General features: G+C 41.9%; 1 protein-coding gene and 1 long non-coding RNA gene across 12 annotated transcripts in view; one reads left to right on the forward strand and one right to left on the reverse strand.

The window, feature by feature from the left end:
• The window catches only part of PHACTR1 (phosphatase and actin regulator 1), a 548258-nt gene extending 540676 nt beyond the window's left edge, over nucleotides 1–7582 (reverse strand). The window contains exons 1-3 of one of the 11 annotated variants that reach the window (XM_033434884.2): nucleotides 7206–7582; nucleotides 6566–6612; nucleotides 5284–5435 (exon numbers count right to left, since the gene is read on the reverse strand). In XM_033434884.2, coding sequence (XP_033290775.1) covers nucleotides 5284–5386 — 103 coding nt within the window. In that variant the 5' untranslated portion in view covers nucleotides 5387–5435; nucleotides 6566–6612; nucleotides 7206–7582. Of the gene's footprint in view, nucleotides 1–5283; nucleotides 5436–5668; nucleotides 6089–6359; nucleotides 6527–6565; nucleotides 6613–7205 lie in introns of those variants that run through there. The other 10 variants (XM_033434878.2, XM_033434883.2, XM_033434885.2 and 7 more) reach the window with 10 other exon arrangements.
• Nucleotides 1–15178, forward strand: part of LOC125965553 (uncharacterized) — a 943317-nt gene that overhangs the window by 559614 nt on the left and 368525 nt on the right. The window lies entirely within an intron of this gene.

Genomic DNA, 15178 nt, shown 5'->3' on the forward strand with positions numbered 1-15178 from the left:
ACTCAATTTCGTTTCTTTTTATGGCTGAGTAATATTCCATTGTGTATATGTGCCACATCTTCTTTATCCATTCATCTGTCAGTGGACACTTAGGTTGCTCCCATGTCCTGGCTATTGTAAATAGTGCTGCAATGAACATTGTGGTACATGACTCTTTGAATTATGGTTTCCTCAGGGTATATGCCCAGTAGTGGGATCCCCTTGCATATAACTTAAAACACCCAAAGACATTGATGGTCTTGGAGAAAAGAAATCTAAAGCAGTAGAATGGGCATTCGTTGGTAAGAAGAGATCTAATTCTAGTCTCCACCTTCTCACTAGAAGCTGTGTGATTTGGGCATGTGGCTGAACCACTCTGAGCTTCACCATCTCCGGAAGTGTGATTTGGTCACAAATGTTACCCTTACTACGTGGGGGGCTGTTGGAGTCAGATATACTTGAATTCAAACCCTGGCTATGCTACTATCTAAATGTGGAGTCCTTTCTAATCTTTGAAATGAGCATTATAATTCCTGTTTCCCCAGGTTCCTTGAGGACTAACAGATACAGTGAATACACAGAAGGCAGCACCTGATACATAGTCCAGTCCTTTTTTTAAAAAAAAAAACAGTCCATTTGCACCTTTCCAATGGTTTGGACTTATTTAAAGGGAAAGACCTAGGTAAAGATACTCAGGCAAGAATAGCTGCATGATGTGCTAAAATGTCCTTTACCATAAAATGGGAGGTCAGTAGTTCATAGCCCTGGTTGCACATTTGAATCACCGGAGATAATTTAAGTCAGTGATTCTGACTTAATTGCTTTTGCCCTGGGACTCCAGCCTCGAGGGCATAAAGGCTCACCAGGTGTTTCTAATGTGCACTAGATTCAATCATTGCTTCTCAAGCTTTGCCATAAAGTACCCGGCAATCTTGTTAAAGGTAGATTCTAATTCTCTAGGTCTGGGGTGTCTGAGTTCTGCATTTTTAACAAGCTCCCAGATGAAGCTGATGCTGCTAGTCTGGAATCAAACTGAGTAATTAACGTTCCATAACAATTCTCAACCTTCAGTGTCCAGCAGGATAACCCAGCGGCTTGTGGCCAATGTAGCCCTGGGACCTGGGTCTGGCCCTCACAAATTCTGTTTTACTTGGTTTAGGGAGGGGCAAGGAAAGTCATGGAACTATAGTGTCCATTTCAACCTGAAAATCCTATGATGCCAATTTTGTGATTTTATAATATGATTTCTCTCCCAGTTTAACGGCTCTGTAAAAAAAAATTACAGCGTCTGTAGTAGAGCGTGTGGAATATCATTGTCAGAAACATGAAAGATGGGTGAACTCAAAGTATGTGATGTCAAGACATGGTTGATCTTTATATCACGTGCACCTTCAACCTCCAAAATTCTCCCTTTGAGTTCATGGGGACTTTTCACGGACTCTCTGTGTGAGCAGGGCTTATTGTTGACGAAGCACTCCCAGATGAACCGGGAGAGCACCCTTCACTGACAGAATGACCCTGGACTTTTTTCTGCTCTTCGCAGCACATCATGCTTTCTAAAGCAGAATCCCCAGAGAAGCGGGCTCACCTTCCTTACCTCCAAGGAAAAACGGAGATGGGAGAAAATAACAAGCTGTTGTATTCAGCAGAGCAGAGGACTGACTTTTGAAAATCTCTGGGAATTTCAGCAGAATCTGTCCCAGGATAGATATTAGATCATTTTCCTTCTTTTTCTTTTTCTTATCCTCCTGGATTCCTCTTGCTTTTACTAGCTCAAAACACCCTCTACCTAGCGACAGGTTTTTTGCCACTTTCCCAGAATAATTGAAAAACAACCATGATGGGGTCAGAAACATTGTTAATTCTGATACTGTTGCTTTGGATAACCGTTTTGCATTAATTAATATAGAAGGGGCTGGATCCCCAAAAGTATATGAATTTGTAAATCAACTGATGCAAGGATAGCAATGAGGAAAATGAAAGTCTTATTTTCTTCCTTTCCCCTTTAAAAGTATTTACACCTGTCCTTGATCAGTCTATAGAAATGTCTGCATTCCCTCGAGAATGGACATCTCAAGAATGCAATAATCACACACCAGTTTAGCCAAGGGAATCAATCCTAGGACATCCACATTCCAGGTACTTAACTCAATACTGTATTTCCATTTGGGCCTTTTTCATAGAAGAGGGTATCCAGTGGAGGCTCCTTGACCTCAGTAATATCCCTTTGAACCTGGGCTGGGCTGGCCAAGTAGAAAGCTGCCATGTGTTATGATTTAACAGCAGCACAAGGCCCTAATGGCCTCACATGCCCTTCTCAAGAGCCAGCCGCCATGCTGCCCTCCTGCCACTGGTTCTTGGGATCTTGCCAGTGGTGAGATACGGGCTTTAGTCACCTACATGCACATTTGGTTCAGAAAGGGAGGGGTGTAAGCCATGGTCCTCGGCCCTCTGCCCATTCACTGGGAGCTCTTTATCAGGCCAAGGGGCTTGTTATCCAGGAAAGACTATGGCGTCGGTGCTGAGCGGAAGGGAGCTGCTGTGAAGGAGGTGGAACAACGCAGTGACAAGCCTCACGTCATAGTGGCAGCAAAACTCCAGCAAGGAGACCCTGGGGGTGATTGGTCCTAGGTGGTGGGGTTCTGGGGAAGGTGTTGGTGGGAGAGGGGCTTTCAGTTTTCAAGTGATGTGCAGGACTAGGTAGATAGTAGAAGTTGGTCTTGGTTCTCCCTATTTTTCAGTTTTGCCCCGAGTTAGCTTTTGATGTGACAATAAAACAATCACTGTTTTTTTCAAATTAATTTTTTAAAATTAATTTTAAAATTAATTTTTAATTTTTAAAAATTTAGTTTTTAAATTTTAGTTTTAAAATTTTTAAAATTTTAGTTTTAAAATTAATTTTTCTTTTTTTTTTTTTTTTTGCTAAAAATAGGAGGTTCACTCCTATCAGGTAACATTCTTGTTTGCAAGGCAGTGAAATCTCCAACAGAGGAGAGATGGCCTTTTGCAAAGGTGTTTATTTCATTGATTTGCTTATGTATGGCATCTCCCATGTGGCAGTTTAAAGCACTTTCAATTCTTACCTCATTATTGCTCTTAACAACTTATGAATTGGGCACTATTATTGTTTCCATTTTTCAGAGGAGGAAATTAAAAATTCAAAGGTTAATTTTCCCAGGTTGACGGTGGCAGACCCAGGGTTTGAACCTAGGCAGTAAGGATTTGGTTGTAACCACTGTGCTATCCTGCCTCTGAGGCTGGGGACATCCCATTCTGGGGTGGAAGGAGAGAAATCAGACAGGATGGACTGGTTCTTAAATGCTGGTCCCCAGAAGAGTGTGAGAGCTGGGGAATTGTCATTGGAGCTCTTGCTTAAAAGGCAAACCTCTATGACTTACACCTGGATTTCTGATTCAGGAGGCCTGGGGGTTGTTTAGGAAACCCTCACTCTCACTACAGATCCAAGATTCCCTGATTGCAACATCATTCTGATTACCCTAAAATGAACGTGCTCTCATCAGGGAGCCACAGTCAGTAGCTTATGCTGCCACCTCCCATGCATTTTCCAGTCCTTCCAGCTCTGGTGTCTAAACCATAGTCACTGATGGCGACAATTCTGTCCACTCCACCCCAAACTCCATCTGGCGACAACCACCAGACTGCCTTGCGTCCTCTGAGTCTCCCACACCCTGACTGTTTGCCTTCCATAAATGCCTGGAGCCCACAGTCCTCTTAAAGGCTTAAACTGTGTCTACTGCAAGGCAAAATGGGCATCTTTATTATCTATAATTCACTGCCACTCCCCTTCTCTGCTCTGCCAACAGAGACACGGCTCAGGTGTCTGACCCCAGCACCAGATGTTATTCTCCTGTTCAAATGGAAATGGACAGATGCAGCAATGTTTAAACTCAGAGCCAGAGATGGGATTGAGCCCTGCCTCAGCCCCCTTCTCTTTCTGGCCTCCGTTCTCCACCTGTTCCCAGCACCTTCTGACTTGCAGACCCAGAAGGGGCTGGAAGTTCTGACCAGTCTCTCACCCTTCAGTAACATTTTCATGTCCCTTTAAGTGGCTGAAAGGAGCAACGCTGACTACACACACCCACAGGAATGAGGAGAATTAGCTATTGTCTCACTTTTGCTAATGGAGGCTCTGCTGATGAGCATACTGACCCCAGCCAATCAACCAGATGATTACCAGCCCCTCTTGACTTGAAGAAGACGGGATCCTGCCCAGGAAAATGGAAGCAGAGAAGGAGGCTTGCAAGCCCTTGAGTTTGCCATGAGAAATTGGCTTAAGAGCTAGGGAAAAACCACTTCACACAAGACAACTGGGGAAGCCGAGGCAGAATATCATAAGCACCCTCTGTGAAGTACCCCTGTGTGAAGTACCCATTACCACTTAACAGTGAAAGGTGCCAGGATTACCAAAACAGCATTTCCTTTTCTGTCCTGCCTCGTGGCTTTGAAGAATTCAACTACTTCTCTAAGAAAATGAAAGTTGCCTTTCTTCTCAGTGCATTACTTGTACCATTTGGGATATGCCCATCATCAGGTTGCTTTGACTGTATACCCTAAATATTCTACGGAGAAGAGAAAATAGGCTTTAAAAATATCTCCTGCCTGTCAGGAGAGCGCAGTAAATACCCCAGCTTCTTCCTGTACTCTAATATGCTGGCAGAACATTCTAAGTGCACCCTGGAACAGAAGAACAAGCCAACTGGAGCCTAACTGACCATCTTGAAATCTGTAATAAAAAGGTACCTATCAGCCACACTTCACAACAGGTGTGTTCCTTAGTGCTTCCCAAGCACACTGTTAATTCCTTGAGGCAGTAATTGATTTCATCTAAACTAGATAAGACAGCTGTAGAAGATCAAACCTTATCTCAGGAGCCCCTCATCCGGCTGGATTTCAATCGATAGGTCAGGGTGCCCTAGACCTACTTCTCTAGTGCAGTAGCTGCACACTCAACCTTTTCCTGTGGCTGAAAGCATCCTCGAAGCCTTTCAAACCTAGACTTTGGTTGCAAGGAGTTGGAATAATTTTCTAACATAGCTTTCCAAGGGTTGTTTGTGTGAAAGCTGGGTAGGTTGCTTTTTAACTACATCAAGAAGTTTAGATGTATTCATTCTACTGCATGCCTGCCTCGGTTCCAGAAACAGTTCGGTAGAGGTTACCGATTGGGAAATCCCAGTTGCTGAACTTCTGCAGTAGAGCTTACACTGCTACAGTCCACACTGCACTGTTCATATAAAACCAACATGCAAATGAGAGGAGTTTCCTCTCTTTCTCCCATTTAATTACCTTGAGCTCCTTGGCTGTAAAAGAATCTTTGAGCTGACTCAACATCCAAGAGTCTATGCGCAGACTCGACATCCAGAAAATAATCCATTTTGGGATAATCCATCTTCGATGTTCCAGAAACAGTTTTAAGACAAAATAGTCACTTGTATTGCCTATGGAAGAGGAAGAACATACACAGTATTTTAGACTGTCAAATATGATTTTGGAAGAAGAGATACCCCATTATCATATCCCATGATTTGACTGACATTCCCCGTTTTAAGTCCATCCCTCAACAGAGCTTTCCTACTGTAGGAGAAAATGCAGCCTTTCACCAACATTTATGAAAAGTAATATATGCTACACAGAAAATACAGATGATCCAGGCTAAAGAGAGATAACATACCGGTCTTTCCTTGCTGTGTATTAACCGGAAAATCAACTTTTAAATTTACATGCTCTCTGTTTTCAGAAGGTCTGTCTGATAAATGACATCATGAAGTATCAGCCATTCTGAGTATGGATCCTCAGTTGATCCAGGGAGTTCTAATTCCCCTGGAGCAGCGAGCATCTCCTGGGAATCAGAGCCTCCGCCTCTAGATGCCTTGCGTTTATGACACATGCTGACATGTTTGCTGTAAAAATGCCTTGCACTCCCTTCCTTTTAGCGATTTCCTCCAGCACGTTTTATAAAGTGCTAAGGATCATCACCTGCTTGCCTCTGACAGGCTGCTTTTGAGAAAGAACTCTGGTTTGTAGAGCAAAGACAATTATTTCAGAATTGCAATGATCCCCGGGATATTATCATGCACTAGCTTGTCAGGAAGCTAATACGCTTCATTAAAAAACATTCAGCCTGTTAGGTTCTTTCTAGCATTTGTAGCCTTTCCCCCATACTTGCACAAATGAAGTAACTCTATTTCTGCAGGATGTTTTTGGAAAGAGTTAACAAGACAAAGTCATTAAAATCAAACTCAGAAGGATAATCCAATTGGTTTTTCTTTCTAACAGTGCATATTTTAATTTAAGAAACCAAGTCTGGTAGGCGGAAACTTTAAAAAATATCCAAAGCTACCCCAATGGCAAGTCATACTTACTGCAAAAAAGAAAAGAAAAATAAATAAAATCAAGGGTTAACTGCCGGCAGTTAAGAGCAGGAGCAATTTCAGCCACCGTGTCTTTGATCTCACTAAACATTCCCGGTGAAAGTAAACAATTTTGATTGTTTGATTAGATCGGCGATGAATAATGTATACCGTCCGCTGGACTTCCTTTATCAGATAAAATGGCCAGAGCACGTTACCTTAGCAACGGAAGGTGACGCCAGCCTCAGTCTCTTTGTATCCTCCACTGCGAAAGAAGGAAATGACCAGGTTCTCGGGTAAAACTTTGGCAGAAAACCATCACCGTCAAAATCTACATGTCACCATCACGCGGGTCCGATGCCCCATCCCGCCCCCGACCCCTACCCCTACCTCCATCCCCCGGCTGCCGCCGCCCATCTCTTAGGCAGAGTACTGTCATAGTCATTTAAAAAAATGGTTTGGGTTTAATTATTTATATAGCTCCAAGTCCCAGTTTTATTTGCAATTATAACACAATTACACGATTATGCAGTTAATATGGTAGAAAAGTTGTCGGGGCACCAGTTCCTACCCTAATGCAGGCTAAGGGGGGTGGGGAAAGGCTGTTTTAGCTAGCATCAGTTACACATTCCCCTGTTATAATTAATACACGGATCAGTCACCAGCATCTGGGCTGAAAATAACTCTCTCCCCTTGCGTAAATCAGTCCCTGGAAGAAGCTTAGAAAGCTGTCTGGAATTTCCTAGGTTTTGAAAGCTGCATTATAACATAAATCTTTTGGGAGACTTCCCCCCCGGTAAAGGAAAGATAACCCCAAAAGATATATATGAAAGAGTCTTGCAGTTAGCAGATACTCACCAGCACTTGTTGGCCCCTTTCAATAGGACCCCGTAGAGCATAAAACGAAGCTGCCTCACGCCGCTGAGCCCACAAGCCCAAATGAACAGCTTCTAATTTTTCCTTCAATCTCAGTTCAAGAGCACCAAGCAGAGGCAAGTGATGGCTTTGCCCATTTTATATTGTGATGAAATACAACCCCTAAGAAGAGATCTGAGGGGAGCTGTTCTTTAGAACACATTAGACTGCTAATTTAAGAAAATTGAAAGGTTCTGTTTTACTGTCTTTTATGTGTTCTCTCTGCTACCCCCTCAATTTAATTTGCATTTAAAATTAGGCTGGTGGCTCCTTGGTTCTCCAAGGTGTGGAGTACTTTCTAATCACAATGGCTGCTTGGGCAGGGTTTGGTGCAATGCCACTTTTATTCTGAGCTGCAAAACAAGGTGGGGAATTATAATTGCGAGCTGTTTTCTGGAGTGAAATACAGAGTGAACATTGGATTTCACCCCCTCCCTCTTCTCTGGCCTTTCGTCCTCTTCCAGCCTCTGATTGCTTGGTCAAATCGCCAGCCTCAATCATGCCAATTTGTCTAAATGAGTTTCACTCTGTCTGAATGTAACAAAGTAAACCTCACAGCAAAAAGAAACTTTGGTTTAATACCTGAGCTTATTCTGGTAGAATAGCCTCCTTACCAAACCTCAGTAAGGACTTTTAGGCATAATACTTTGAGATCCACTCATGAAAGGCATAATGATAGCCAAATACAAGATCTGTAGTAGGTTTTCCATGACCCTCTTGCACCCTTTGTTGACCAAGCAGAATTAGTAATAAGTGTGGTGTGGTGTGTGGCATGTTGTATTGTTAAGAAAAGAGAAGCTGAATTTAAGAAGCCTTGGAAGGAAAACCACCAGACTCCCTTCTCCCATATACACAGCTTTGTGGACTACTCTTGAGACAAACCTGAACATCTCCTTCTGTTTATCTTATGGGCTCTCCCACCCAGTCAGAACAAATCAGACACCAAGCTGGTGCTACAGAGTTAAGCCTGATGAAAGAGGAAGCTGAAACTACCAATCACATGCCCTTGTAGGAAGAGCCAACTTTGGACTCAGAATACTCAGAGCTGTGCCCAGACCCAAGGACTGACTTCTCTAAGGTTACATTTCTGTTCAGCCCCCAGTGGAGACATGCTGAACACTTGACATTTACAAAAGGAGAAAGCTGTCTTCTGGTTCCTTTAGCTTAAGGTGTGGGTGACAGGTTCTGAACTCTCTATTGTGCTTCTACTGAAATTGTAATGACTCAGAGGTGAGAGAGAGAGAGTGCACAATCCACTGTTGGTGAGCCCAGATGAATGTGTGATTGAAAAGGAGATGCTAAATTGGAAATGCGAAAAATAGAGTTGATCCCCAGGGGTTGGGGGATGGCTTTGGAAGTCAGTCATTTCTGGAGAGTTGACCAAGAAAGGGAATTTGAAGTCTTACAAAATGAACATGTAATGTGAAAGGGCAATGCTTTAAAGAAAACTTGGAGAGGAAAATTTCAACTTAAAGAAATGTTTTTGGGAAGGGGATGATTATTCACTTGCAAAAAGTGACTTTATTTTACTAAGTAATTAACGGCTGAGTTCTTTAACATGATATGACCAGGTTCCGAAATAGATACAAAAGATGATTTTATTCTCTGGGGAGCATAGCTGTAGACCACATATAGCAATATCTGTGTGAGGCATTACTTTTAAAGGTGGGGAAGTATTGTAATGTTCAAAACCCAATGTCAAGATCTGATCAGCTCAGCTCTGTTTTATAACTTTAATCTACTCAAAAGCAGCATTTATAATGGCCCATTGTTCTGAGATATAATAGAACCAGACAGAGAAGAAGGCAAGGTTACAGCAAGTATTCAGAATAACTCTTATGCGTCACTGAACGATTCAGCCCAAAACATCCTTGAGACATCAGCTCTAAAAGTTAACTCACGGCTTCCCTGGTGGTGCAGTCGTTGAGAGTACACCTTCCGATGCAGGGGACGCGGGTTCGTGCCCCGGTCCGGGAAGATCCCACATACTGCGGAGCGGCTGGGCCCGTGAGCCATGGCCGCTGAGCCTGCGCGTCCGGAGCCTGTGCGGAACAGCGGGAGAGGCCACAACAGTGAGAGGCCTGCGTACCGCAAAAAAACAAAAAACAAAAAAACCCCAAGCACGTGGTATATAAATGAAAAATAATAGTAATCCAGAATTTTTTGTCTCCTTACTCACTCAGACAGTGTTAACATAGCTCAGTGAGCTAGAGATAAACAATCATTTTTAAAAAGCCAGAGTTACGTCTTTTACATCGATGGCATTACAATATGGAAGTTTAGCGCTGTAAGGATGAAATCAATAATCTCGTATTATTTAAAATACATGACTTGGCAGAAATGTTTATACTTTTCTGTCCAGTTTGGTGGTAAGAGAATATGTGTGTGAGCGTTCTATATACAAAAGGAAGAAGCGTTTGATTAATTAAAAAATGAAGGCATATTTCAAGATGGAATCTGGAGATCAGTAAAGATAACAGCTTGTATTAATTTATCTTTGAGGTGTACTTATTTATACAATTGGATGGCATAAGACCCAGACGATCCGAGAGAGAGGTTCACGTGATTTGCAGTTAGACAATTTGCTCTTTTAATATCATCCAAACAACTTCCATCAGAGCCAGTCTGGGTTTACTCTGTTTGCTAAGAGATAAAGAAGTTTGTGTTATTGACAATTTTACAATTCATATTTTTTTTTGTTTAATTGTTTTACTATATTCCAGAAATCTCTAGAAGACCATGTTTTTATTTGTGTTGGACTACGTGAAGTTCTGCCTTCTACCTGCATGAAATCTTGGGGAAGTTCCTTTTTCCCCAAAAGACTCAAGTAACTTTAAAAATATTAGGAGATCTCGAAGTGTGAGGATATTTTGGACCCCTTGGCGGGGAGCGGGGGGTGGTACCTAGACTGAAGATCTTTGATTAACTGCTACCTCACTAAACAAGTATAGAAAATAATATATTCATTTATTTTTGCAAATAGTTGACCTGAGAATGATATGCTTCAACAGCAGCCGGTTCTCTCTGCTTGGCAAGTCACTCTCTTATCTCTTGATCCAACGCTCGAAAAGAATCTTTCCTTCTCTCCTCAGTAAAGCTTGTCCTTAGATGGTAGGGGAACTGCAGACACTTTATCTGGGGCTTTATTTTTATTGAAATCTCCCTGGGAAAGGAAACATGTTAAACCATCATCAATTACTTTTACTTTAGTATAAATTAATTTCCAATCTTTCCTTGTGAAAAGATTTTGATGATAGAAAGCTAAAGAAAGTTGGGAGGGTTGGAAAGATGGACTGAGAAAAAAAAAAAGTCTCACAGGGAGGAGGAACCTAATTTTATTCCATGTAAGCATGTAGTCATGTTTTGAGGGCTTACTTACATATAAGGTACCAAGTATTCAGCTGGCAAATAAGGACGTTAAATCTGTAAACATCTTAGTTTGGACCAGGGCTTGAAACTCCCTTAAAGGACCAGAGGCAGACTCCTAAATCCTATTTCAAGAACATTATGTCAAAGGAGTTTCACCTTTGGCCCATCCTCAGCTAGCAGGAAAATTCTTCACAACAAAGTCATGCAGGCTTCTGTTCTTGAAACTGCGTTCGAGAGATCCACACTAGGAGAGAGGCTGCATTGGCCAAAATGGCAAAGGTCAGAGCCAAGAGCAGCGAAGCCTTTGGTTCCACGTGCTGCCCACTTCTAAAAATATCCTTTCCCCTCTTTTAATACTTTGTAGAAGGGTCAATTCACAGAGTGAAGAACAAAAGTTCAAAATCTCATCTTGCCCTCTGCCAACTGGATTCTAGTAAGCCCATCTTGCTTATAATGTGGAAATTTCTTGGCTTGTCAGAAAGAATACTCATGAATTATATCTCTATCTCAGTGTTTATCTACTGATCTGGATATAGGGAAATGAAGAAATGTTGAGTAGGGAAATGAGGAATTCTCGAGCAACTCTCTACTTACTATAACTCTCAAAACCCTAAATATGAAGACATGAAAATGGCCAACTAATGTTGGAGAAATGTGTTGACAGTAGCAGCTCTTTTTTTTTTCTTTCTTTAAGCACCACTTCGAGGGTACGTAAGAATGAAATTTGACTTCATTCCCTCTGGCAAGAAAATCACATTGCCCTCAATTCTTGATGTGTGTGTATGTGTGTAATTTGTTTCAACTTTCCCAGAGGAAGCTGAAAAAATTAATCACAAGTTCAACTGTGTTTTCCTAGTCCTCCTAAAAATCCAGATGGCAACCTGAAAAGTAACTAAAAACATGTTGAAGAAAGAAAGAATAATGATTTCTATGTGCCATGAGTCTTACAGACCTTACACAGAAGATATGACCCCTGAACTTCCAGAACACATTAGGAAAAGAGGTTTGGCTATACCAGTGGGAGCCCACAGAGAGTGAATTGTATCAAAAGAGTAAAAGTCAATTTTAGGTCGTTGTGAAGTCATTTTTACAATCCCACATTACTATGCACAGTGAAGATGGATGATAGATAAATTCGATAGATAAATATTGAGGTAGATGTAGAGATTAGAAAGAGATAGAGATGAAGACAAGGATAGAGGTAGAGATTCATAGAAGAAAATGATCAAAATGAATTTAGGCATAGTAGTGACTTTGAACTACCTTTTTTGTGTTCCCAAATGCCAAGGTCAAAAACCAAAGCAGTGTAAGTCAAAGGAACTTTGGGAACTGTTTCATTCCTTTTAGGTTTTGAATACACTAACAAATTCTATAGCAAGGGTTTATGTGCTTAAATAGTGATACTAAATGTTTTCCTTATGCATATTGTGCAAGGGTATTTGAGGCATATCTTTGCATAACAAATATTATTATTCACGATACAGTCTCTGGTTTAATTTCAGAGTTAAATGTCTTTAGGATATATCACCTCAAGGCACCGAGGAGCATCATATCCTAGGTACCAAGTTTCCAAATCAGCATTCTCTCCTCCTAGTGGATTGAAGATAACAGAGAACTCACCCCCTCCCTGATGCTCGTAAAATGGGGGTGATGGTAGGTGAGCACTTGCTTCTGAAACAAAGAGAACCTTATTGGTATTCACTGAGTTTTAATTTCTCACAAGCATTATTAGTATATGGGGAAAAATGTAATATTCAGCCTCACAGCACTCACTGCTGTATAATAAACACCAAAGAAATGTTATCCAGGAGACAATGTAGTAAAATAGCTAAAAGTACGAGCTTGGGACTCCCGGTTCTGCAGCTTCTTAGCTGAGCAAGCTAACCTCTTTAGACCTCAGTTTCCAGCTCTGTAGTACAGGAATAAAAATAAGAATCAAAAGGGATCATCTATGTAGACAACACAGCACTTGACACACAGGAAGTATTGAGGTTAGGTATTATTTTGAAATATTTTTAACAGCTTACAAATGCAAGGAGTTGCAGGGGGTGAGACAACCCCACCGCAGCTGCATCTGTCCCACATATCAGTCAAAATATTACCTCCATCATTTTCACTGCAAATAAGCTCTTGGTCCTCTGAAGTCCCATGGTATTTGGTCTATATTTCTAACTTGTGTTACAGTTAATCATGTATACATGAGGATTAAAGGAATTATTAGGTGTAACACATCTAGAATGGTTCCTGGCTCATAGTAAGTACTCCAAGAGTGTAAGTTATTATAATTATTTTCCCTCACAGAGAGCTGGTGGCCCTTAGTGAGCTCTTTAATGTGTGTTCTTTTTCTGGACAGTCATGCAAAGTAGGGAGCATTGAGGACCCATGTCAAGATAGCTCCACCAAAAGGGCCTTTGTTGTTCTTTTTACCACTCTGCTTTCCTGAGAGAAGTTTGCAACAGGGGATTACAAACTAGAGCAGAATTTTGTCCACTATTTTTCATAAGCTCATCTTCTCTTTCCTCAGCCGAGTTAAGTGTAGATGCCAGGCACAGAGTAGGAATTTTATCCACTGAGTACTGAGACACTCAACAAATGTTTCTGTTCTTCCAGGGCTGTGTCACAGACATTGTCTAATCCAAGCGTTCAGTCACTATGTGTTTATTTATAAGTATTTTTAAATATATTTTAATTTGATTTAATTTATTTATTTCTGGCTGTGTTGGGTCTTTGTTGCTGTGCGCTGGCTTTCTCTAGTTGAGGCGAGCGGGGGCTACTCTTCGTTGCGGTGCACGAGCTTCTCATTGCGGTCGCTTCTCTTGGTGCGGAGCACGAGCTCTAGAGTGCAGGCTCAGTAGTTGTGGTGCACGGGCTTAGTTGCTCCGCGGCATGTGGTATCTTCCCGGACCGGGGCTCAAACCCATGTCCCCTGCATTGACAGGTGAATTCTTAACCACTGCACCACCAGGGAAGCCCAGTTTATAACTCTTTATTGGCACATAATTGTTTATCATTCATTACATGCCAGGCATTGCATGAGCTGCTAGGGTTAAAATAATAAACTAGACCAACTCCTCTTCTCAAGGAGATTACAAATTAGCTGAACTTAGATTCTCCCAACTTTTTTCATATTAAGGCACGTATTTGAAAATGATCACATTAGTTCATGATTCAGCAGATGTGTCCAGAGGCAGTCAGCTTCAGGGACCCAACCTGGCGTGCCAGTCGGGAAGCTTTATGTAAGGTGCTCAATTCTTAATGTATTTAATTTCTCCATAACTTTTCAGATTAGATGAATAATACAACACAGTGTCTAGTTGGCAGTGGGGAGAAGGGAGGAGCAGCTACTAATGAAACTTAGTGCAGTGTGTTAAGCTGAGTTTGCAGGTTGGTACTGGGTGTCAGAACTTTGAATTAGCAAAGAAAAGGATTAGAGGGCTAACTGGTGGGGCAAACACACCGGGGGTGAGGGTGGAGCGCGTGCGCCATCATGTTTTAAACAGATGATCTCTAGAACGGTTTCAAGAGCTATTGGTTTTAAACCAATTGTTTGGTTTTAAAATATTCTCCCACAACAATTGAATGATAATTAACTTGGTTGAGTTACCTCCACGGGCTCTTTTGTGTATTTCACAAATCCTGTCTGGGGAAGAAAATATCGGAACTACGTTGTGTTTCACCAGCTTGGAAGTTGTGGAGCCCAAGGTACCTGGGAGAAGTCCATGTTCTTTCGTTTTTTGGGCCTTGAGAGTGACGTTTTTGTTTCGGGTTAGTGTGACCTCCTTCGGTAGAGTAAACATGTGGGCTGCATTTTTAAAAGAGCCCCCATTCAAAAAGCTGGTAGTGGTAAACAGCAAGAACCCACTGTCACATTTTTAACGTAGCTCCAGAGGAGCGATGATTTAAAATCAAAAGTCTTCTCATTCCTATGGCAACCACAGAAGGGTTCAACTGATGCTACACGCTGTGTACATTAAGCCGTGTGTTGTGTTCCTCTCCCACCTTCTGCTACCTCCGTCCCTATGGATTCAACCTGAACTTCCCTAAACTGTACACCTTGAAAAAGGCTCTTTTCCAGACTCACAGTTGCTTTCCAACATGCAAGCAATCAAATACATGTAAAAGGGACGAGTCCTCCCAGAGGAAACCTTTACAAACCCAGAGGGGAAAGGTACCCCAAAATAGAGACACCGTCTGTTTCCCTGATTTGACAGGTTTGAGAGCTCCTTGTTTTAAAGCCAGACATGAATCTGTGAAGAGATTCCTCTGAGTTACAACCCTTTTTGGGAGCAGCTACCATGAAGATAACATATGTGGAGAGACAGAGCCAAAACGCACCCACTGGGCTGCAGTGCATCTCCGGGAACATTTATAACACATTCACAGGAAGCTGGAGTGGTTAGTCATGGATATGGAGAGAGACCCCCTCTGTGTCGACTGTCTCATAGCGCTGGGAGCTGGCTGTCATCATTACTGCCTGTTCTTCAAGGAGGACTCCAGTGGTTTTGTTCTCCTGAAGGGCTTGTTCTTTGAAAGAGCAAGAACCTGAA

The sequence above is a fragment of the Orcinus orca genome, chromosome 10 (genome assembly GCF_937001465.1).
Source record: "Orcinus orca chromosome 10, mOrcOrc1.1, whole genome shotgun sequence".
Classification (NCBI taxonomy): Eukaryota; Metazoa; Chordata; class Mammalia; order Artiodactyla; family Delphinidae; genus Orcinus; species Orcinus orca.